This window comes from Poecilia reticulata, chromosome 14 (genome assembly GCF_904066995.2).
Source record: "Poecilia reticulata chromosome 14, P_reticulata-male-v2, whole genome shotgun sequence".
Classification (NCBI taxonomy): domain Eukaryota; kingdom Metazoa; phylum Chordata; class Actinopteri; order Cyprinodontiformes; family Poeciliidae; genus Poecilia; species Poecilia reticulata.
This window is the reverse complement of record NC_088843.1, coordinates 11,964,890-11,990,164: the sequence shown is the minus strand read 5'-3', so window position 1 is coordinate 11,990,164 and position 25,275 is coordinate 11,964,890. Positions and strand designations below refer to the sequence as shown.

The following is a 25,275-nucleotide window of genomic DNA, read 5'->3' as shown; positions in this document are numbered from 1 at the left end:
GAGTGTTCGGCAAATGTCAAATCTCTGAAGCAAGTAGTTTTATTTTTTTTTTTCGTTGGATCTCCCTCTATCTCCATCTCTCTCTCCATCTCTCTCTCCCTCCCTCTCTTGCTCAGTCGCTTCCTCTCGCAATAACTCCCCTCCCTCTCTTTCCCTCATCACTAGGCAGAATTAAAGACTGGGGGGAGGGGCAGTTTATGCAGACTGTGCTGGGACTTGTGATCCACAGATTTGATATTCACATTAAGAGAGAAACTGGCTTCTTTGAAGTGAGGGGGTAGCAGGTCCCAGAGGACTGCTGAAGTAGCACACTTTTTTTTTTACTGACACAGCACGGTCCGGGGGGGCGGAGGCGTCGGTGGGTGCAACGGGTTTGGGGGAACAGATTGCTGGGGACAAGGGTGGGGAACAGCAAAACCCCATCCATTGATTAGATCCAACTTCAGAAATCTTAGTCCTGACTTCTCCACCCTACATAAGTCAGATCCCCGAGGATTATCTATAAGTTTACACCTCTCTACACTCCCCGCCTTATCTCCACCGATATTCAAGTCATACCCCTTCTCTCAATGCATCGCATCTCAGTGTCTCCTGTGCCGGTTTATGTTTCCACACATAGGTGCTTTTCCTGTTGCCACCCAAATCAAAACACAACTTTCTGTCCCACAAACACCTGATGGATGAGTGACAGCCAGATGGCAAGCAAAAAAAGAGAGAAGTAGAACTATTCTGGAAAAAAAAAGCAAAAAAAAAAAACCCAAAGCTGTTACTAGATAGAGCTAAGGGAAAGAAGAGAGAGCTTTTCTAACAGTTCTTTCAGCTAATCTTGATGCGTTTCTGCAGGTCTGCTAAAGCTGGCCACTGGTGTATATATATATATATATATATATATATATATATATATATGTGTTGGAAATTATTGTTAGGTTGAGATTTGCAAGAGGGAACGAGGAGAGCAGACGAGGGCAGCATGAGGATGTGTTTTGTCTTGGTTTGGGCACAGGGGCATGTTTAATTGTAAAAATGTGTGAATTTGAAACATTTGGGAATTTTGGAGTTTGTTTAGCCCCCCTCCAAAACAATACAGCGTTGAACTTCGTGTGTTTGTGTGTGTGTGTGTGTGTGTGTGTGGGGGGGTGTGTGTGTGCGTGTGTGTGTGTGTGTGCGTGCACGCGCTCTTGTGTGCGTTCACATCCTGGAGAGGCGTAGATCAGCTGCATTATGCATGATGAAACCTTGCATAGGTTATGACTTCTGCTTCTCCGGCATACATATTCATGCATGGCTCACTGGCAGGGCGTGTAAAATAGTTCCCGCGACTCTGACAGCCTAAGCTGCAGCTCCAGCGGTGCCATCAGCGCCTCCAACACCTTCACTGTAAGGGCTGCTTTTCTCCCCGGAGCTGTGTCTGAACGAGGCTGATGAAGCCTCCAGGGTGAAGGAGAGCTGCAACAACACCTTCTCCAAAACCATGCAGCACCGTCAGTACTGCTACCAGCCTATCAGCTGCCCATGAGCAGCACAGGTTGGGCAACAACTGTTCTGCTTAATTGTGTTCACACGTGTATTAAATCCTCAGAACCAGTTTGGAATTCACACATTTAGAAAAAGCAATCTCCCAATATTTTGGTAGGTGATAATATTGTGAAAAATGTAAATTTTCAAAGATCTTGTGATCTGATTTTAGCAGGACTTTACAAAGTCCTGCTTTGTAAAGTAAAGCAGGACTTTGATGAGGCACACCTTTTAGTTATGTTCAACATGACTTTGAGGTAACTGTTAATCTTTTTTAACTTTCAAAACTGCTTGATCAGAGAGTGCGGTTTAAGTATTGAATACGTTTTTAACATTTTCCTGAAAGAAATATTTTGGTGTCATCGTTGCATTTTGAGAATCTTTCATTAATGTCAACCAAATACTTTGAAAAGTGGAAAACTGTGATAAAGCAAGAACCAAAACTTCAAGGAATTTGCAAGTGAAACGTAGATTTTATGATGGGAAGTTTTTACACTTTGAAACACTAACACCTGGACTTAAATTCCTGTGTTTGAAAGTCATGCTGCTTTCTTCACCTTCCAACTTTTAATACACAATAATGAGTTCAGGTGAGCAAGTCGAGAAGACTGTAATGATTTTGTTGAGAAGAAAATGTTTTCGTTTACAAAAATACGAGGTTTTATAGATTGGAAACTTTCTTTTAAAGACTCAGTAGACAACACAGATTATTCAAATCAATGTTTGACCAATCCGCATGTTGCATTTTTGTCTAATTTTAAATTGATTTTAATGCTACAAGAGTTGTCAAAATTATTCATTTTTGTGTTTCTGCAAAGTGAAGAAGAAATAAAGCTAATATCTCTGTATAAATACTAGGTCCATGTGTGACTATTCTGCATATTTCATATTTTGAACCAGAAGTGTCCAATTGCGTCCATTTTTTTAAGGACAGTAAAACAGCCTTCCAGTTTCTCAGGCATCACCTCGTAGATTTCAGCATTAGCATCATTAGCGGCTAACAGTTAGCCAGTAGCAGTATTCTTAAGGAATCACAAATCGTTAGAATATAGTCTCTAACTCCGCCATCCCGTTTCGTATTCCTTCTGATTCCCTTCATGCTGCAACATCAGAACTACTTTGAGGTGACATGGTGTTGGCCAAAAGATTCTGTATTTCTCTTTTTCACTTTTCAATTATTAACCAGCTAGCAAAACAGGAATACATTTCCTCCAACTATAAATCTGTCTGTAAAAACAATACAAAAGTTGTGGTTCTATTCTACGCCATAAGCTGCTCAGAGGAAACAGCCCATGATTGTTTATTTTTTAATGAACTAAGTCTTTTTTTTTTTTTAGAGAAAATCAGAAATGCACTTTTTGACCCCTGATAGTTCAATAGCTTATTACCTTGCTGTGTACTTGGTGTGTTTGGTAGTCTGGTTTCTCAACATTCGGGAGTGCAAGGGATTGATTCGCTTAGGATAACCAGTAATTGGTGGGCCACTGGATGCAGTTGTCACCAGTGAAACCTGTAAAATGAAAACTGCAGCATTAATGCTGGCTCAGCAAAAAATCAGCAACAATTCCTCCGGGTACTTCTTACCATCCCTCAAATATTCATTGCATTGCTGTTTACACTGGCTTATTTCATAGGTTATATGCTGCAGATTAATCTGGCTCTAAACAAGAAATATTCAGGGATTCATTTAAAAAAAAATTTTTAGGAAGAAGTTTTGGGATTTTGGATGTTTGTATGGCACAGCCAGAAAAAGTCAGCTAGGCAGTTTTAATTAGTTATGGTAAGGGATGCAATTAATTCTGAGGAAGCTACTTTCTAAATTAACTATTAGAAACAAGGCTAAGCATCAATAATTTTTAGCTGATTTAAAAAAATAAATAAAAATTAATTTTTTAATGTGTTCAACAGGATAACCTTTAAATATCATTAAAAACACGCAATATATTTATGTTCCTATATTTTTCTATCACTGGCGCAGTGGTTACGGTTTGTTTTCTTGGCAGCGTAAGCCACCATACTGGTTGGCACAGGTGGTTGTTGGCGTTTGATCTGCTGGTTTTAAATGGAGTGGAAACTCTGCCGTCCTGGCACAAACGCAGCACCGAGCCTTTGACCACACCTGGTGGGCTGGATCTGTGACGCGCCGCCTACAGTTGCCCTCTATCTGCAAAAAAAGCTGTGCCCTTTTAGTCAAAATATAGCATTTTGTGTGTTGTGATCTAAATTTATCTCTCAGTTTTTACTCCTTATGATAATTTCAAGATAATGTAACGTGACAGTTTTCAGGCAGGCTGTTTTTAGTGTTAAAATCTTTGTCCCAGTGGGGAATGGGTGGAGCTCGTCTTCCACCCATCTCTTTGCTCCACAGAGATCCATGTTGTAGAAATAGGTCAATTAAAATTAGCCTTTGCTTTACAATGTGCTGACAGTCAATAGTGTCGTAAGGATTAATACTGGTGTTACGTTTATTTCCCATTTGTTTAGAGTTTAGACATTGCCACAAAGTAACTCATTGCAGTTACACGTGGTCTCTTTCTGTGATTCTTATAATGTTGCTTCAAAATTGAAACCAGAAAGGTTAAATACTACAGTCTCTGTGATGAGCTTTAAAGAACATTTTAAAGTGTAAGTGTGTTATTTAGGAGCTAAGCAGAAGTTTGGTAACATATTAAAATGTAGGATTGACTAGGAAAGTATTCAAGATTATTTTATAAGAAAAGAGTCGTCAACAAAGTGTGAAAAATATTTCATCATAGAGGAAAAAACATCCAGCTCTCTTGTCTGTCAATCAGTTGTTTGCAGTTCAGTGCCAGTCTTGAGGAATGTTGTCATGCAACATAAAGTTATATATATGAAATCAGTAGGACCATGTCCAAGAAGAAATGTCAGAAGATGTAGTTCTGCAACCTTTTCAGGACAGGACAATAATAAAGGGGGGGAAAAAAACTAAACCAGTGTGATATAGGTTGTTTTTCCTCCAACTATCAAGCTGAAAGCCTAATAAGCCTAATATCTGCAACCTCTGGAGTTTTTTATTTATTTCATCGCATTATTTTATCTGCTTTCAGCAACATAAGTTTTTTTTTGGCCAATTCTGATTAAGACTTATAATAATAATAAAAAAAACTTTTCTGTATTTTGTCCAGACTATGTGCCATATGCTCAGTTTTGATCTCTTTTGCTCTACTGCAGACAAAATGGTCGTATCTTAATTAGCTTTTCCTTTGACTTTCTTCTTAAATATATACCCTATACTCTTTTTTTTCTCATGCATATCTAATATATGTATATTTAACAAATTTTTGTACCAGTTTCTGTAACAAATATCTCCTGCTGGTTGTGAAGCATAAATCTGTTGTATAAAATTTTTTAATACTCTAAAAATTTAACTTTTGAAATTGTAGTTTTTATTTTTTGACATGGTGAAGAGAGTAATTTAGAAAAACATTTTTCTTCTTTGTTTTGTTGTTGCTTTTCCTCTGCCACTTATATTGTTTGCAGGGGGATCATCTTATCAAAATTATGTAGTTAGTTTCTCTCTTTGTAAATATTTAATAAGTTATAGTTTAGCTTAATTAGAAAATCCTACTTTTATATTACATTGCATCTAATATAGGAGATATGGGAAATTAAATATTAAGAACCTTATAGCTTGTAGCTGCGCTTTGTAGCTGCTTGTGTGAAGCTCTAGAAACCACATGCGTTTTCATTATCCCTTAAGTCTATCAGCATACATAGTGCAAGCATATATAGTGCAACATTTTGCACAGAAGGTGTTGAAAAATGTAAGAATTTTTGAACACTGACCAATAAATGGAATTTCTCACACTTTATTAGCCAGCACCTCTTAACTGGCTTCTGTAAAGATTGTCAGATACAAGTTTTTCCATCTAGCCAGCCGACTACATTGAGTTATTGACTTAGACAGACAGACATGTAGACAGACAGACATGGTGTTTGTTCAGACATCAGGTTGTCAGATGATGCCCTAGAAGGAAGCGGTATGTTTTGGCTCACATCATAAAGAGATGTTTTTCTCTAATTGATCTGCACTAACAGACTGAGTTTCTACTTAAAATGTTTAGGTTGATGGTTTGTAGTTGCTTGGTGGAGTTTCTGAGCCTCCATTGAAAGCCACTTTGCCTCCTCCCAATATGGCTGAGTACAGGCCGTATGTGAAGGTTTTTATTTTATTTTTTTTATCTGTTTTCATGTGTGCATGTGTGTGTGTGCATTTTGCATGGTTTTGGCACAGCTTTGACATGGTTTTGAGTAGTGGGAGTTCTTTCTGATCCACTTCCCGCACCATCAGTCCCAGCGCTCTGCAGCCCCCCAAATGCCCATGCCTCCAGGCCATATAATCTACTGTATGAGAGGGTCTTTCGCTGCCCACAACCCCCTCCCCCCAAGCTGATAGGGCGACCCCTCACTTCCCTACTTTACTGCTGTCCCCCCATTGGGAGATTATAGATATTGCAATTTTTAATATGGGCTTTATGCTCAGGGGCTATTATCAGTAATCTGCGGAGGGGAGGGAGTCTGACCTGGTTTTTGCAGCCCACCGCTGGACTGCCAGACATATTTTCATATACCATCTGTAACATGTTGCCCAGATTTATCAATCTTTAACCAGGAATCCCCCCGTCTTCTAAAAGAAGCTACAATTATTGATAAACCTCATCGGCTGCCTTTCTCTTTGATTCTGTAACATAATATTGATATTAACAATTTAGAACAACAAAGGTTCCATGTTTGACTGGATATTTTTGCATTAATTTATTATAAGAAAAAGGTAAAAAGCACAATTCTGTCAATTCATCGGTAGCGACACATCATATCTAAAGTAAACTTGACTGATGTTATAGAAAAGTTTATCTTGTTGCTTTAAATTTTGCATGGCATAAAATTTCAGTAAATTTAAAGATTTGATAGCTAGTGATCTTTACTGTCTCTCAAATAATATTGTCCAGGCTGACAGAAGTTAGAAAATAATATTCTATTCTAATCTCAAGTCAAAAATGTTTCTGGTCTTGATAGTGTCAAAATCAGTTCAATTCCTATGCTTTAAATATTCCGTGCTCAGTCTCCCAGTGGCCAAAACCCTATTTCTCCCCATGAATAAAGAAAACAGCACTTTAACCCAAATGTCCCTAAAAACATCTCTGACTTATTTACCTTTTTCCACCCTCCTGACCACAGAGATCCCTGGTTTGTGTCTTGCCAGCTACCTCCAGGTCAACGTTTGTTATAACAAGAAATAAAGCGTTTTCCTGTCAAACCCCACCCCCAGTTCATCGAACTCCCTGCCCACTGAAATCGGGCGCACTAAATCTCTAACTGCCTTCAAATCTCTCTATAAAACCTTCCTCTTTGTAAAAGCCTTTGGCAATGTCTGAGATATTTATTACAGGTTCTATTATTCCCCTTTTGTGAGTCAAAACCTCCACACCTTTCCCTCACTGTGCAGCATACTGTGCCACATGAGGGAAACGTTAACATTAAAATAATAATAATCATACACATATCCACATGTAGCTGTCTACACATTTCCAAAATGTCACATTTTTTTGTTTAATAATATGAAGTGAGCCTTATTTTCACAGCTATTCGATCTCAAAAAGATATTTTCCAAAATAAATTTTACTTTTTGGTGAAATCTTTGCAAAATATCTCTGCTTGTTGAATATTATACTTGCAACAAGTGATTGTGCTCAGTGTTTCCTAAAGCTGAACAACTATTAATTGGAGTGGTAATATGAACATTTTTAAAAAAAGAAGCAACACAACAACATGAAAGAGGCAAATGTAATTTTTTTTTTGATCACCAGTCGATTTTGTAAAAGTTTGTAATAAAATGTTAATGTAGAGAGAAAAAAATAAAGTGATTTTATGCAGTTTGTAACCCAAACTTTACATCTTTTGGTGTCTTTGAGGAGGAGCTCTAATAAAATCTGTCCCGGACTGAAGGGGGGAACCATTTGGTCAGTGGCTGTATATGAGATAACATGGTAAATTAGAGTCAGAAGTGGTTAAATACCACATCTGTCCATCAGAAATGTCCCCCCCCCCATTAACTCCTCTTTTAATAACTCCCAAACCTGGTGCGCCCCCCCTCCTCCCTGAATTTCTCCTCTTTTAACTCTCCTTTTCTCTGTTGGAGGTGTGTGTGTTTAATCTGACGGCCTATGAATAACACGGCTACGTGTGTGTATTTGTGTGTGTGTGTTTTTGTGTAAATATGTAAGGAGATTAAACAGACTTAAATCTCTGCGTCTGGCATAGAAATTCCAATCACATAACCTATCAGCGAGTTCCCTCCCTCCCCGTGTCTCTGTTTGTCTTTGTGTATCTGCACACAAACTGTATGGAGGTAACGGACTCCTCCTCCTCCTCCCCCCACCCGGTCCCATCCACCTAAACCATCACAAGCTTTAGCCCAAATCCCTGGCTTTTTGAGTCACATGACTGATGTTTGCAGCTGGACATTTGACATACATTTATTTTGATTATTTTGCAACACGTCTGAAGGACGTTCCCACCCTTTTAAACTTGTTTCTGTTGTTTTGATGTGGGCAAGAGCCATTACAATGTGGGATAACCTGGAGTAAGTATAATAGTTGAAGTAAAGATGTTTGACATGGTTTTACTGGCTTTAATAATAATTAACAAAAATCTTTAATAATTCAAAACATAAAAAGCAAGAAATACTTTTTGCTTTTTGATGGGTTTCACACTGTTTAGTTGATATTGATATATAAAATGTAGAAATATGGCTAAGACTGAAGATCAAAATGGAACAGTGACACTTTCAATAAATTCAGGTTGAATGGTGGTCAGTGGTACCAAAACATGCCAAAAGAAGGACACAGGTATTTAGCAAAGCACACAACAAAATGTTGAATGATCTATGAGGGAAAAATCCTCAAAATATTGCGCAGTGTTTAAAATTGTAGCGTCATTCTAATCTTACCTTTTTACCACATCGGTATACATAGATAATGGCAACTGGCCCATGCCTACTGCGACGTTTTTCTTTGGTTTTGGTGTTTCCACCACATCTGACTTATAAGTGCTAATGCTTCGTCTGTTTGCCTCTGCAGTACACAGTGAGGATGTGGGCTCTACCAGGCTGTACTTTGTAAATGCCTCCCTGCAGAGGGTAACCTACTCCAGCTCAGTGGGGGTGTCCCTGCCCTGTCCTGCAGGGGGCACCCCCAGCGCCATACTGCGCTGGTACCTGGCCACTGGCGACGACATCTACGACGTGCCCCACATCCGCCATGTGCACGCCAACGGCACCCTCCAGCTGTACCCGTTCTCGCCCTCCGCGTACAACAGCTACATCCACGACAACGACTACTTTTGCACCGCCGAGAACCAGGCGGGCAAGATCCGCAGCCCGAACATCCGCATCAAAGCTGGTGAGTACCAGCGACAGACACTGATTTAAGCAGAAAATAGAGCAGATGTGATTGACAGCTGCAAAAAAAACAAAACAAAACCCAGCCCACACTGAATCACCTGCCCTAAAATAGCCCTTGACCTGAACACAGATTGACCTAGAACAGAGTCTGCAGAGAGAACATCTGCATCACTCACCACATCAGGCTCCGGCCTTTACTCGCACCTATTAGACAGAGCAAGTGATGAAACGCTCCAACATCGGCCACTGAGAATGAGTCTCATTCAGCAGATGGAGTGTTTAAATATTTCCATCTCAAAAGAAAAGAGGAAGAAACTCCAGTCACTTGAGAAAAGGTCAGAACAAAACAGGCTAAGGACATTTTTAAAGCAAATGCAAGATTTCATAAAGTTGTTGTTTTTAATACTTTAAAAACAAAAATACATACTGTCTTATCATAGTAATTATTGCCATACTGTAGCTTTAACATATTTACAGTAAAAGTGGACTCTATGGTTCCTAACCAAATCTCCCATGTTTGAAACATTTAATCTTTATGGATTGCATTAGAGATGCACAATATTTGAAATCGCAGCTGTCCACAGTAACGTGTGCACTTCAGCAATCACAAAGAAATGCTTGGATGCAAAATTGGATTGGCTAGCGTCTTTTGTCTGCCATACATTAAATCTCTGCTTGCAATGCATATATTTTGCCATTTGCATGGACTATCTTTCAACGCTGCTTAATGATTAAAAGTGAAATAAATTTTCACTCTTTTATTGTATATTTGATGGCTGAAAAGTGAAAAATAAAGACGTTCTCCTTTATAAAGTAGACGTCTCATTACAACATATAAACCATTTACATGACAACAATAATGGAAACCTGTTCTTTAAAGGAAAGGTTTATCTTTATGTTAAAAATGTATCTTGTCTACAACATTTTGAGGGGTAAAATCTGAATTATTGATCGTTGCATCTTTGTTGGATGTACAGGAGACTCCACTTCTTCTGCTTCAGGGTCAAAAATGTACGGTTGCAGCCATTTTGACATGTTTTACGTTTTGAGACATACAGAGGATCTGGACCCTCTGCTATTCAGAAACAGTTACTTGCTGGGGGTTTGGACTTTGTTATAGTTTTAAATTTTACCCCTAAATTAAAAAACTTACTAATAAGTTGTAACGTTTTAATATCTGTTTACCATGGTAACTAGGCCATGCTGTAAACTATATAGCAACATGCTTCTCAAACTGTAACATTGAACCCAGATCGCTAATTGATCAGTTTTAGTGTTTTGACAGTGAAGGGAAGGGTTTCTCTTTAGCAGAAGATGTTTCTTAACAGATTAAATTTAACACAAATGCATGACTAAAAGCTACAAATGGAAGCTGCTTTTCATATCGTTTTAGCATTTCATGCTAATATTGCAAATAGTGTTTTGGCTGCTGAAATAAAGGTTTAGCTATTTAACAAAATTTAGCAATCATAATCTAACATCCACAAATTTCTACTCTGTTCAGGTAAACTTACTGTGTTTCCTGGGTGGTACATATTGTTAATAACCTCTCCTCAACCTGAAAAAAGGGTGTTCCAAAAAGTTGGCAACCCTAGTAGATGCTGTCATCTTTTTGGCACAGCATATATTGATTTATTTCACAAACACCAGGGAAAAAATCTTTTCCATAGTGCATTAGAATGGATGATCAATCATCAAACATCAGCAGACACTGCAGCAGTCTAATTTGGGACATTTTGACCTGAAGTTGCCTCTGTTGCCATTACATTCAGCTATTTTTCTCCATTTTTTTGTGTCCTTTCTTCATCTTGTTCCAGACTAAAATGCTTCTGTAATTTTCTTTTATTAACAGACCTAACCAATATGTTTTTTTTTTATTAATTCAATAGCGTTAGGCTGCTTTAAATAAGCTAAGTTTCATCCAGAGTTTCAAAGAAGAAGTACATTTGGGGTTTTTGGCCCAGGAATACAAGCAAAGAACCCAATTAACAGACACTTCAAACACACAGCTGGATTACCTTTAAGCCACATCCATTGTCCTGCTCCGTACCTTATTCCGCTCATTCATTCAGGCCACTTTGGTCCCTCCCCCTTCCCTGCTGTCATCAACATCTGTTTCCATATTCTGCCTCCCAACACAGGCATGAACTAATACTCATATTCGTTCTAATACTAATACAAGAGCCAAGTGGGGGATTTGAGCCGGGACCCTGAGCGAGGCGGCAGCCGGTTTGCTGCCTTCGTTCCCACATGACCAGAAAGCCCGGCCTCAAGAGCTGAGGGGGGGGATTAGCGCTAAGCAAACATCCTGCCGCCAGCGGCCTGCGTCAAGCCCTGGCACCGATGGCGATCAGGTCACAATCGGACAGAACGCAGATTTTTATTTGGTTCCCGATAGTTTTGCGCTTCCTCTGCCAAAGAATGGTTATAAACAAGGATCACTGGCCAACTGCTTTCTGGCGATAATACCTGAAACTAAATTAGAAATACATGAGTTTGAAAATATTTATTAAAACGAGAACCAGGCTGATCTACTGCGCCCGGTTTTGTCTATTTTAAGAAGATGTAAATTTTTGCGCATGGCTTCTTCCCTTGTTGCAACGGGGAATGTATGCATGCTATCTCCGTGTCTGTTACCAGGCAAGGGATTCCGAACCAGTCTCTTAGCAACCTTCAGATACGTCCTAGCTTTCATGTCATTTTGCTAATGAGCTCCTGCTCATTCAACAGAGTGTAAAATATTGCCTGAACCTGCATAAAAGCAAAGCACCAACAAACTCCCCAATGGTTTTTGAAGCTCTGTACATTATATCCTTGTGAAGCTCCGTGCACAAATGGTGTTGATGTCATGCCAGCGCTAGAAAATGACTTCCTTGATTATGTTGTTTAATGGCAGCCTGAGTCATACATGGTCAAAGGAGAAGTAAGACTACAAGAAATCGAATGTTGTTTCTGTTATCCTATTAAAAGGTATTCCTGGATAAAAAGGGGGGAAAAATCGATTAAAGATTTACATTGCATTTATTCAGTTGATAACATTCCCCATTGTAAAATATAATTTGATCAATTTCTGAAGATTGTCCAGCTATCTTATGTTAACCTTTCATCATATTTTTCTGCTTTAAAAGTTGGCCATGAAAGTGGGTACATTGGTGATTGTAAACCTGATAAAGCTCTTGATTTACTTGTTCTCCCACCGTCAGACCGTCCCGTATTGTCACCAGATAACACTCATGACCAAAAGAAACGGATCAAAATGGGGATGTGATTTTGGTTTTTGTTTTAGATGGATAGATGCTAAAAGACCCCAAAACAAACCATTTTTAAAAAAATGTTTTCCTGTTTTTCCTTTGGAAGAGAAACAGGCCCAAAGTTTTGCAGCTTCTCCTCCACACTTAACAGTAGAGATAAAGTCTATTTTCACATATTCATCTTTTGTTTTATACCAAACCCACCTGAAGCGTTTGTTGCTTAAAAACTCCAACTTAGTCTCCTGTGAGACTGTCCTTTAGTCTCACCTAACTAAAGGACACAGTCCCTGTTGAAGTCCCAGCGGAGTTTTAACTTTTTATGTTTGCAGTGATTGGACAGAAAAAGTTTTTTTCTGGCATCAGTCATGGACAACTGATGTGTATAACATCTTACGGTTGTTGGAGACCGTTGGTGAGCATACATGCTCCTGTTAGCTACAGTGAGCCTTTGTGACTTTTTATTTCGCTTACCGTTGTCTTCACTGTGTGATAAATTAGGACCCACATTCAGCCTACTGGTTCTGGGATAGAAGAAATGGGCCTGTGTTCATTGACATTTATGTTCAAGGGAAACAGAAAGTCAAAGAGTGCTACCCAGATGTGCATTGAACCTCTGATGAACATAAAGTTTAAATTTAAAAACTGCTTTAGCTACTTCAGTTATGTGGCTTGTAACTGGGCCCAAATCCAGGCAGAACCAGAGGCAGAAAGGTGAAGAGCTTTTATAAATGATAAATAAATAATTACAAAGGTGTCATGAAGGAAGCATGACATAAAACGGGTGTGAGTGTAATATAAAAATGAAAACCAGGAGTTTAAATATGCAGGAAGGGTTAAAATGACAAAGAAACCAGAAGAACTATTCATTGGAGAAGTTGTGCAGCTGTGGCAGGAGGAAAAGTGAGGAGGGGAGACTAATTGACAGGAACTGAGCTAAACTAAGGGCCCTTCTACAGGGAAAGCTTTTTCCTATAAAGTGGGAAGGTTTTTACACGTTTGAGCCCCAGGTCCACCTGGAAACGGCGCTTTAGGAAACTAATTGTGTTTTTTTTTATGGCTTACAGAGTGAAAATGTCTGCCATGTGGAAAACAAAAATGCCTTTTTTGAGAAAACCCTAACATATTAACCCAACCTCCTTGCATAACAACAAAAGGCAGATTACATGTTTGTCCTGTAGTTCATGAGTTTCATAATACATTGCGACATGGAGAAGAAGCTCCACTTCGCTGTCTGTCCACACAAAAGACTCCGCTCACACTTTGTGGTTCGCCGCCTTTATATTCTTGTTGTGCTTCCCGTGTGGAGGCTTTATGCACACGTCGCATGTGCCATGTTCAGCACCTCTTAAATAGTGTTGCCATGTGGATGAAAAGATTTCTGGAAATGGTCCCATGTCTACACGGGTGTTTCTGATACTGATGTCCCATCTTAGAAAAATAAATTCCAGACCTAGACCTCAAAATGGAACTACAGAAAAGATAAACACCAACTTAAGAGAAATAAATCCAAATGGACACGGAGCAGAACACAAAAGTTGTTGAATAAAAATGAACAAAACAAACACAAATGAAAACCCTGCGACACACTTTGGTATGTTTTAGGGTTCCAAGAACCATTTCACTGGGTATTTTATTAAAAACAATCAGTTTTTAACTGAATACATGTTCTCCCGTTGATGATTGAATTTTTCTAAATATTTCTGTGTCAGATTATGTTCCTTCAATAAAAGAATAATTTATTTTGATGCTGTTGTACATTCTTACCAGGCGTGCCATGAAATGCACCCAGGACTCTTCATTCATATGTTGACAATGTCTTATTAAGTATTACACATATTAAATTATTCTAGACTTTTATTTAACCTCTATTATGAAAATAAGCTTACAAAATTCTATTAGATGATATTTTTTTGTGTGTGTGTGTGTTTGCAGTTTTCAGGGAACCCTACACTGTGCGGGTGGCGGACCAGCGCTCAATGCGGGGCAACGTAGCAGTGTTCAAGTGCCTCATTCCTGCTGCCGTGCAGGAGTATGTCAGTGTTGTGTCCTGGGAAAGAGACACTGTTTCCATTGTTCCAGGTAGGAAATCAAATAGCTGATTGGAATTTTATGTAATTTTTTGTGTGTGTGTGTGTTGGAGATTTTGATTGCTTTGCATTTCCTGGATGTGGGATGTCTTTATCCTTTATTTCTTTGATTTTGTGGGAGGAGGGTTGGATGCGGCGCTCTGCTTGACCGAACTCCTAACGTGTGTCTTCTGTCTGCTTACCGTTCTGGATCACTGATCTGGTGGCCCTCGTCCTCCTCCTCCTGTTTTTTTTTTCTTGACATTTCCCTCTCTCTGTCCCTCCTTTCACTGCTTTCCTCATCACACTCAGTTTTCCCCAGCTAATGTCAAGTCCTGCACTTAATTGAGCTTGACGCTAAAGAAAACGAGAGACAGACTCTCTTCCAAAAGTCCCACCGTTTCTATTTCTGTCCACTCCCTGCTTGTCTTCCCACCATGTCCTTGAAGAACAGGGCCACAATTAGAGACACAGGATGTCAATAGGACTGGTGCCCTCACATTCATCTTCATTAACCTCATTTGGGTGTGAGTGCGTCTGACGGGGAAAGATACAGAAAAAAGTTGAGCTTGATGTTACGTGCAGCACTTTGTGCATTTTAAATTTTATGTTTGGAAAGAATGCAAGCTTTATTTGCACGATCCCTTTGCAGAAGACAGAAATTAGCGGGAAATAAGAGAGACGCAAAGAGGGTAGTAGGGCAAGAATGGCCTTAGGTCCTGAAGCAGATGGTGTTTTACTTCATATGTATGCAAAAACACACTGATACCATGTTGCATTTGTACTGTATTCTCATTATCATTTCATCAATTTAAAAAATTTTTCTGATGATTTAGCTTTTTGGTATCCAAAGCGCAAAGTAAAGGAGGTTATTAAATTGTTTTCATGTTTACAAAGGTTAAACATTGTGGGAGATGCTATTGAATTAATTTCCTCCATTCTTCCTTACAAAGCAGCTCAGTTTCTGTCTCGCTGCTTGTTGATTGGTGTTAGCAGCTCTTTTCAAGTCCAGACACAAAGTTTCAACAGGATTGAAATTTTGGTTTTGATTTGGCCACTTCAGAACATTAACCTCGTTGTCTTTGAACCACTTCTGTGTTACCCTTCCTTTGGGTCCTTGTTTTGCTAGAAAGTAAATGTTCTCCCAAGTCGCTTGGCAATCTTGACCTTGCAGTGCTTACTGCTGAGAAGCATCTTCACAGCATGATGTTGCCGGTACCATTATACATGGTGTAAATGGTTCAATATATGCCTAATGAGTTATTATTGTTCTTTTTTTGTCATAAATGTAAAATTATATTCAGTAGAATGCTATGTACAAAACTACGACGAGAACAAAACATTTTTGTAGCCACAGTAGATGATCTAATTTGGATGTGTCATTTCTGAGTGTATATTTACGGTTTCTGTGTACGGGTTTGTGAGGCTGCTGTGTGTAATTAGGGGTATGTAGGTCAGTTGATGAGCAGTGAGTGTGAGAATCAGATGCTGTACGAGACGAGTTGCACACTGAGCTCGGCTTACGTTTGTCTTCGGCTGTCAGAAACGTAGCACATTCCAGTGAATCTGAGTCAGAACATCACATAGAAACATACGGAAGTACAAACAGGCAAATATTTGGGAAACATTATTGATGCTTCAGTGTTAACCATCACCAAACTGTCTTTGTGCTTCATCATGGTCTGCTTCTCCAGTGAGGGTCTCTCTGGATAGATCTAATGAAGATGTGAAAATTAAAATTGATTTTGTGACTAAAAGCTGTCTGTGTGTATGTGTGTGTGTGTGAGCGGCTGACTGCCTGCCACAGTCCTGTCAGCTGGTCTTAAGAAACACAGCAGGAGGTGTTACAGCTGATCTGCAGAGAGTAAATCCACTGTGTAAAGGTGAACACGTCTCCTTTGTCTCTGCACACACTTGGGTCATTCATTTAATAACTTGCCTTTTTCGTATTTAATGAGAAAACTTTCTAACTTTGCTCTTGGACCATGAAATAAAATAGATTTCATGAATGATGAGAGTTTTATTTGAGCAATAAAATGAATAAATATTTTTAAAACAATAGTGATGAGGCTTATCTAACCTGCCTTTCATCTCGCACATAAAATAGCGCACCATGATGAGTATATGTTTATAATTCATATGGACTCGTTTTTACCATCTTGGTGATCTTCATCTTAGAAAACGCTGTTGCATATAAGGATGTTAAGAATATGCATTTCTCAAAACTGAGCCTCACTTCATACCTTATTAACATCTAAGTCACAAACAGTGAATCTCCACTGATTACAGTTCAGTATTCACAGGTTCACAGATGTCTTTTTCTAAAACATTCAAAGAAAATGCAGTTTGGGAACAGCTGAACTACCTACAGTTCACCTTAACGTGCTATTGCCTGGCGTTTGCAAACCAGTCAATCCAATTGATTTTCCCAGGAGCTTATTGGCTGTACCTCGAAGAATGGAGATAAGGGAGACTGTAGACGTTAGCTTCTGCTCAAGAAGCTAACGTCTAACACGGTTTTCCATTGTGTTTATTAAAACATGTTACAGTGCTTGATGTTTGAACTATTAAAATAGATGGAAGTATTTTCAAAGGGGATCTCAAGTATTTGAGTGTTTTAGTGGATGTGGTCCTAACCCCAGCGAACACCTGGAGTCCACTGCATGCCCTTAAATAACACTGGATATTATATTATCTACATTACTACTGCATAGAAATCTACCAATCAGAGATCTGTGGACAATTAACCAGCTCTGACCTGATCAAACCAGTTTTAATAATTTCCATTTTCACTTTAGTAACAATGTTCTAAGTTTTTCTAGTCTTAACTACTTGTATTAGAATCAGAGGTGTGTGAGACAGAAAAGTTTCTGTAATGACTAGAGCTGAAATTTTAGACTGCCTTTTGCATGTAATCCCAGCGATTAGCATGATTAGCCTGGTAAAACTTATATCAGTTCCCATGCATATTATGTAGACAATGCAGGTTTTACCTTCACTATGACTTCTTAAAGACTCCCAACATTTCCAATTTCAAATTCAACTTCAGAGGGCAAAAAGCATTTACTCAAATCGACATTTCACTAAATGAAGTATAATGACCATATAAGTCTAACTCTATGTTGTACCTGCCTGAATGAATAGTCCTTATGCTTCAATAGAAGTTACATTTTTCTTTTACATAGCTTCTTTTATCTGTGTTTATACAGGTGATCAATAATGAAAATAGCTAACTTCTGGAAGGCGCAGGGCTAGAGCGTGCGACATAGACTTGACTCCCCGATTCAGCCATCATACGTTTGAGTCCTGGCCCAATGACCCTTGGCGAATGTCTTCCCGGAAATATCTAGCTGGAAACTTTGTGATTGTACAGCAAAGACAACTTTTATTCAGGAAGTTGCAGACTTTCCTGTCCAGTTTCATCATGCGCCCTGGTTCTGATTTATAAAGACACTGAGTTTGATTGTAGTTGTAGTCATCAAGAGGGGCTACAAGATGGTTTCTACATTACTTACTGATTTTTCTCCATTAATTGATTGTTTAAATTCGATTTGATTTAGTTGGGGTCTTGAAGTCTTAGAGAACCGTTGCCTTCAGAGGAAGATTTGTGCTACGACTGACCTCAGGTGCAGTTCATTCCTCTAGCTCTCCTCTAAAATTTCCCACCATCTGGACACAACATAACGACAAGCAAACGCCTAGGCAGCCCTGCTTCTACTGAATTAAAAATGCAAATTCCCCACCTCATTTTCTCTCCATACCTGTACTTCTTTCTCTTTTTTTTGTTTACAGTGGTGTCATTACGTGCGGACACTGATCATTAGCACCAACATACCGGTCGGAAGGTGGAGTTGATGACATAACACAACACAGCCGTGTGCCCTTTGAACCCCAACAGGTTCCGTTTTGTCAAACACACACGTTACCCATCTGGTGCATCGTGTGTGTTTGCGTGTGCATGCGTGTGTGTGTGTGTGTGCGCGTGTCCCCTCGCCTGTCCCACTTTCACGTCCAGCCAGGACAGTGAGTGGGGTTTAACAGGGGAGGGGTGCAAGCAGACTGACCTATTTCCCTTGCACTACACTGTCCCATACTGTACGCTGCCTGCAGTTGGGCCTTCGCAAGTGTGTGTGTGTGTGCGTACAATGGACCCTGATGAGACAAGGGAGACTTGGTAGTCTTAAGTGAGGATCTGAAGCAGGATAGCTGGAGCAGGGACAGAGAGATGGAGAGTTTGTGGACAAGAATAAAAACAACAGTGGGGCCTGCAGATCCAGGCAGCCAGTCTAACTAGCAGTAAGCTAATGAGAGGCTCCGATGAATAGAAACAGCACCAGCAGATGGCTGCAGCCACATGGTGGTCCACAGAAGATGCCCCGCAATGCTCTGTGTAATCCACCTGGTACACAGTTTGCTCATATTTATGCGTTTGCAAAGAAGTCATATGATTTACATGAAATCTAGTCCAACAACAGAAGTCCTCATTGTTGACGGCTGCGTGAATTTAATCAGTGGAAGTGTGTAAATGCTGCATTAAGAGCCCCTGCAGTGCAAACTCAGATTCTACAGGGACTCACCAGGTGGCGAGGTCACTTACAGGCTACATTACAGATCGATCGTTTGTCCCTCGGGTCCCAGTTTGATGTTAGGCCGTTCAATAGACATGACAGCACGCAGCCTATAAACACACATCCATTCAGACAACTGGAAAACAACAGGCAAGATGATCAGCTTGCAGAGAGTGTTAATAATTCTGTGAATGACTTTTAAGATTAGATTTTCATTCATATTAAAACCTTAAAATACTCAATTAAAAAAGGAAAACGAAACATACTCTAGTCCAAAGAAAATCTGGAGATGTATTTCTGATATTTTGTTTATCATGACTTGGTGCTCGTTGGAGGTTTAAGTCTTAAAATCTGAACAAAGTCAATTTGAAGTGCTACTTTTGTAAACACATCAGTTTTCAGCAAAGTTTACAGACCAAAGAAGTATTGATTCTCCTAATAAATAAAATGTCTGTAGCCACAAAATGACTCCTAGTTAGTTTACATAAACAAAGGCATCAACTTTTTATTATAGTTGAGGATTTTCATGAATTACGCCATAAAATCTTTTGTTATACCTTGTAAATTTAACTTTGACAAAAGTAGTCTCGTAATTTTGCCGGCATGTTTATTTTGACTGGAAGTAATATTAGTATTTTGGATTCTCCCAGTCAAAGTCCCAACTTGAATCTGGGAGAATCCGAAGTGAGTTGATGCTTTGCGGCGATGGCCTTCAAACCACAAAGACGTTCAATTCATCACCAAGGACAGATCAATAAAATACTAAATGAAAGATGCAATAATTTGATCACTAATTATAAGATGGGTTTAAGCGCTGCAACCTCAAAGAACAAGGATATAAATAATTTAAAAAATTGGGGTTTTTTTATTTACGTGTTACTTCCCCCCCAAACCTCATGCTTGTTTTTTTTATTATTATTTTTCAAATCCAAATCTGCCTGAAACATAAATAATAATTGGTTTAACTTTACTTTTGTCCTTTAGGTATGATACAAAAAAAAACAAAAGTTTCCTAAATGACAAAATACTGTAGGTTCAAATCCAGACTTCTGCTCTTTGCTCTCCCATGTTTCTGTGCATTTTTACCTGACAACTCGATATTTGGGTTATGCACATGCTGCGTAAGGTGCCTGCTCAGTGATTAAAAAGTGATTGTCATGAGGCTCTGCAGAGGTGCAGCAGAGGGGTGACAGGGAGACCTCATGGAGAGCAGCGGCGTGTGAGGACACGATGTCTGTTTGTACTGTAAATCTGTGCCTGTGCACTCAGAGCAGGAATACATTAATAGATACACTCGTCTGGAACACAGCGGACTCTTGTAAACAGTTGTCTCTCACACGCACGCACGCGCCTCCAGAAAGTACAAGCAGTACAAAGCACAAACACGCATTGCTCTCAAATCCAACATAGTAAAGCCATTTTCAGGTTTTGCATGAGGCAGCCTGAATGTGGAGTACTCATTAAACATTAACTCGGGACACATTAAGGCAGAGCTCTGCCCCACTGCGTGACGGCTGTCCTGTTGTTGTTGTGTTCGGGCTGCCTGGGTGCATCGGGGTGCTGTGTGAAAGAGGAGGGTGGAGAGCACGTGGCATCCCCAGGGCTCTTGGAACACAACCCTATCGACCATCGCCTCCCCCCATCATCATCGGGTCACACATCATCCTTCTCCCGCCTCTTCTCTACCTCTGTCCCATGTGGCACGCAGCAGGGCACAAGGTTGGGGGGGGGGTTATTGTCAGGACCGCATCATGCAGATGAGGGTGCGGCTATACGCACATGCAAACTTATCCTAAATGCGCTGAAATTTAGCTCTGATTTCTGATTTTGTCTGAGAACATGAGAACAAGTGAATGATTACCACTTGATGTGTGGGTTGTTCACCTCTGCCGCCTTCTCTGGGTATTTTTGCCCCCTCTCTTATTTGCCCCGGTGTGCTGAGAGCAGAGCAGGAGCAGATGGAGTGCTGGCAGCCATCTTTTACTCAGTTAGGTTGAATAGGCACGTGGGTGGGTGTGTTAATTAGCACAGATAAGTGCGTGTGTCTGCATGCGTGTTGCCTGTGTGTTCAAGGGGCACAATAGGCATAATTATATCTGCTTGAGAGGCCCAGTTGTGTGTGTTTGGGACAGGGGGGGGCTAGAGATGGGAAATGGGGAGTGGGGTAGAAGAGGCGGAGTTCAGCAATGACCCAACTGCAGGCTTTGTGTGTGCAGAGCAGAGGGCTGACAAGTGTCGGCTATTATTGACTATTTACACACTGCCACAGTCGCCTGCTCGCGTGCATTTAACTCGCATAATGCATGCACTCCATCGTGGCTCGCAGTGGCTCCCCTCTGCCTCCGCTGGCTTTGTGTCTCCGCTGAACACAAAACGGGTGCTGCGCGGGCATGTTTACAGTGTGTCAGTGTATCAGTGTCACTCACTGTAAGAGGAAAAGATGGGAAAGCCCCCTGCGAGCACATCACTCTGACAGGAATCTGGCCACTGTCTTTTCTTCCGAGCCAAGAAGTGTTGGTACGGTGACTGAAAGAGAAAGGGAGCCAGTACATTTGGAAAGGCTTAAAGGAAATAAAGATTTCATATAGAGTAGGAAATTATTCTGTTTGGTTGTTGAAGTTGGTTACGAGCTATCCTGAAATCTGATGGATGGTGTAAAATCAGATCTTTGATGTTTGTTTTTCATTGTTTTACATTGACCAGAAGTTTCAAACCTCAGTTGTCAAATTGATGCTCACAAAGTCCACAAAAGCCTTGGAAAACTATTCAAATATTTCAGCTTATTTCTTGAATCTTGTCTTATCACAGTCGCAACCTTCAATTTTGATTTATGTGGGTTTTTTTATTCTAGTCAACTGTATTGGTCTGTCACATCAAATCTTAATAAAACATGTTTATAGTTGTAATCATTTTGAGAGGTGCAGTGTGCTCAAAAACACAACAAAAGTGTATTTTCATTTGAGAGCCAATTAGCTGCATCTTTATTATGAGGTCTTGTCATTTCAGGCAGGTCAAGCCGGTAAGATTAGCATCGCTCGTGCACTTTTTATTTTCTATATTTTCTAAAAGTTAGGTAAACGATTTGTCCATACTGGGGCTGCAAAGGATAGACACTAATCTTCATCCAGAGTCTTTAAGAAAAAGTGAAAGCAGGAAGGCTTGTGTCGAGGCTTAAAGTAAAAGAGGTGAAGGGTTTATGTGGCCTGGAGTGGGAATAGGATTTAAGTAAAGAGGTTTTACCCCCTTTTCTTTGGCTCCCTTCCATGCTTTTGTTAAGGCTAACGAAAGACGGATTAATGCGAGGAGATTATGAGCGGCTCTGCTGGGAAATTGTGTTTAAGGAAATGTTTATTTACTGAGACAAAGGAAAGCGTGGCAAGAAGTTTGGATCTGGTTTTCAATCTTCGTGTTTCTTTCTATCATTACGGAAGGCAGTGATTTTATTCTAATCCTGGCTTTAGAAAGAGCTCCTCAACTTGCAAGAGTCGGGGAATTACAGCCTTGTTTTATATGAGATTTAATCAGACAGTCACATGGAGTAATTCTGTCTAAAATGGACAACTTCATGTTTATGAATATCCACATTTACAAATAACTCCGTTTTAACTTATCTGACACCACTGATCATCTAGAGTCTGGGAGGAATCGTGATCAGGGATTGAACGGGGGATCTCTGGGGGTCATCCAGGCACCATGTTCCTACATGACCTCCCAATCAGACCTATTGATTCTCCTCACTATAAACTGTCCAAACGTACAGATGGGTCAAGTCAACACTGCTGGCTGAGATCGACTGCAATGGATGGGAAGATGAGCGGCGCACAAACCAGAAGGGCCTTTGCGAGGTTAACGTGACGGAAGAGGACAGAGTTTTCTCTCAGCTGTTGTTTGTGGATTAGCTTGTACATACAAAATGTTGCATGTAGTCAATAATTCAACAATCTTCAGCACATGGTTAGTTTTCTTCTCTGCAGTCAAAGACTCTTAGGACTAAAATCAGCTAAAAACAATTTTACAGAAAACCTGTTTGAACCTGGGTTGCTCCCTTTGCAGAAATATGTTCATATTTTACAGATAAGTGGTTTTTATCAGCCAAAAAGTGAAAGCAGAATATAAGAGGAAGTGATTAAATGCATTTAGGGTGCAAGGTAAGGCAAGCCTTTATGTGACACTGGTATGTAAACACAAATATGAGATCAAAGGTGCAATATGTAACTTTGAAAAAAAGGAAGAAAGTTTATGTTTATATACTGTCTGTTATGAGACAAGTAATCTGTGAAACTATAAATTTTCTCCAGACAGCTATTATTGCAATCTGAAAAAATGCAAGGCTCCTTACTAATTAGAGCCAGGAGGAAGGTCTTAGCGCTGTCAATCAATCGCATGCACTCACTGCTAAATGTGTTAATGGCGGAGAAGCAACTTACCATTACAGAAAAACTGTTTATTCATGACAGGCTATGCTAGCTGTAGCAGAAAGAACAAGGAGGGGAGAGAGAAAGTGGGGAAAGAGGAGCGCCACACAGAGGGTGATTGACAGTGCTAAGATCCTCCTCCTGGCTCTGATTGGTTGTTTCTAGATTACACTGGAAGAAGATTTTTCACAGATTATCTGTCTCATACTATACTGTCACAGCATAGTGGCAGTTTCAATAAATGTGTGAAAAAATATTTTAATAATAAAAGTTACATACTGCAACTTTAAATAGAAATTTTAACAACAATAGTAGTTTTTTTGTGTCATGCAAACTGAAGTGTATTCTGCAAAACACTATCAATCAGTTTTTTACCTGTCAAAACTCATAGAATCCTGAAAGCAAACTGGGAAGCCCAGACCAGTTAGCATATGGGAGGAGATTACTGCCCCCGCAAGGCGAAGGTGCAAAATGTGCCAACAGTGAACTGCACATGTCAAGCAAACATGTACAGTTTTTGTGAAGTGTCTTGAGATGGCATTTGCTAAATTGTAGCTATGTAAATAACTGAACTGAACTGAAAATCAACCTAAATTGCTTTTTTTCCCCAAATTGGACCTTTCTACTGTCTCACTTCTACAATTGATACTTGACCCCTGACCACACGTCACTGATATATATATATATATATATATATATATATATATATATATATATATATATATATATATATATATATATACTGCTGAAAATTATTGATACAGATTTATGTTTAAGATAATCTTTTTACCAACATATACTATTTTCTACATTTGAAAACCAGAGCCCTGTCCTGACTTGAATCTGATGAGGAATTTCTGGCAAGAACTAAATATCAGGGTGATGGCAGGCAGGAGAGCATCTCCACAGAAAACTAAACTATTACTTTTACTCAGAATTGTATCCCGTATAAGAAAAAACTTCTTTATATTACCCGTTGGTCCTGTTTGTATCGAGAGTCATTTAGCTGTCCTTCTGTGGTGTGTCACTGTCTGTATTCATGTGTGTATGTGTGTGTCTAGCGGTATTTATGTTCTCTGTCGTCCTGCGTGTCTCTTCGCTGGGCGGTGACACTCCTCTGCCACCAGCGCTCTAATAGGGAGAGACCAGGCGGCTCACTCAGTGCTGCTAATGCAGCTCACTGCCCCAGGCCATGGGCTAAGCTGGACTACACTGCATCACACACACAAACACACACAATCAGACAAAGACATAAACAAACTGCGGATTCTTTATCTTATTTGAAACTAGATAAAATGAGGTGAAGAAGTGAGCATATTGTGCTGTTCGGGGCTTGCTTTGCCGCACAGTTTTAAAGTCTTGCGTTCCTTTCGAATTTAGATTTTGGTGCACAGACAATTAACAGTTCAGTAGAAGTTAATGGGACATCCTGCAGAGGGTAGGTGTGTGGACTGTGGCAGCACGTGTCTGTGTGATTCTGTGTATTAGGATGTGTGTGTATGTAGTTTTTTTTGTCTCGTGGGACTCTCATTATCACTGCTGTCCCAGATGTCACCCAGCACATGAAACACACGTCATGAATAATGGAGTCCTATTTCTACATCTCTCCCTATTTCTCTTCCATCCGCTCAGCCTCTTCCCCCTCCATCCCTCGTTTCCTCTGATGCTCCCACTGTTTCTTAATCTCCCTGCCGCGGTCTCTATCTGGGTTGGTCCATTTAGGCTGTCTGGTCGGGATGGGACGCAGTCCTTGCTGTGGCTCTGTGCTGTGTGCATCTCGCGAATGCAGCTGGTTTTAATTCTGTCCTCAGTGATCCGTTCAGACTTTTTACAGACCCTTCCGCTCCGTCCCCTCCCCCAGTGTTTACTGTTTAAAGTCACACAGGGCAAATTGGGACAGAGGATCCAGTGGAGCAGAAGAGACGAGGTCTCATTGCTGCAGAAACCGGACTCTGCTCCTTGTCCGTGTCGCCCACCCCGCCCCGTCTCCGCTCCCACGTTTGTCCGGCTCAACTTTCGAGCATCCTCCGCACTCGC

At 40.1% G+C, this 25,275-nt stretch overlaps 1 protein-coding gene across 4 annotated transcripts in view; it reads left to right on the top strand.

Moving 5' to 3' along the window:
- The window catches only part of LOC103475741 (cell adhesion molecule DSCAML1-like), a 70,887-nt gene that overhangs the window by 3,533 nt on the left and 42,079 nt on the right, over positions 1-25,275 (top strand). For all 4 annotated transcript variants that reach the window (XM_081615694.1, XM_008427583.3, XM_008427582.3 and 1 more), the window contains exons 2-3: positions 8,616-8,936; positions 14,122-14,268. In XM_081615694.1, coding sequence (XP_081471820.1) covers positions 8,616-8,936; positions 14,122-14,268 — 468 coding nt within the window. The remainder of the gene's footprint in view (positions 1-8,615; positions 8,937-14,121; positions 14,269-25,275) is intronic.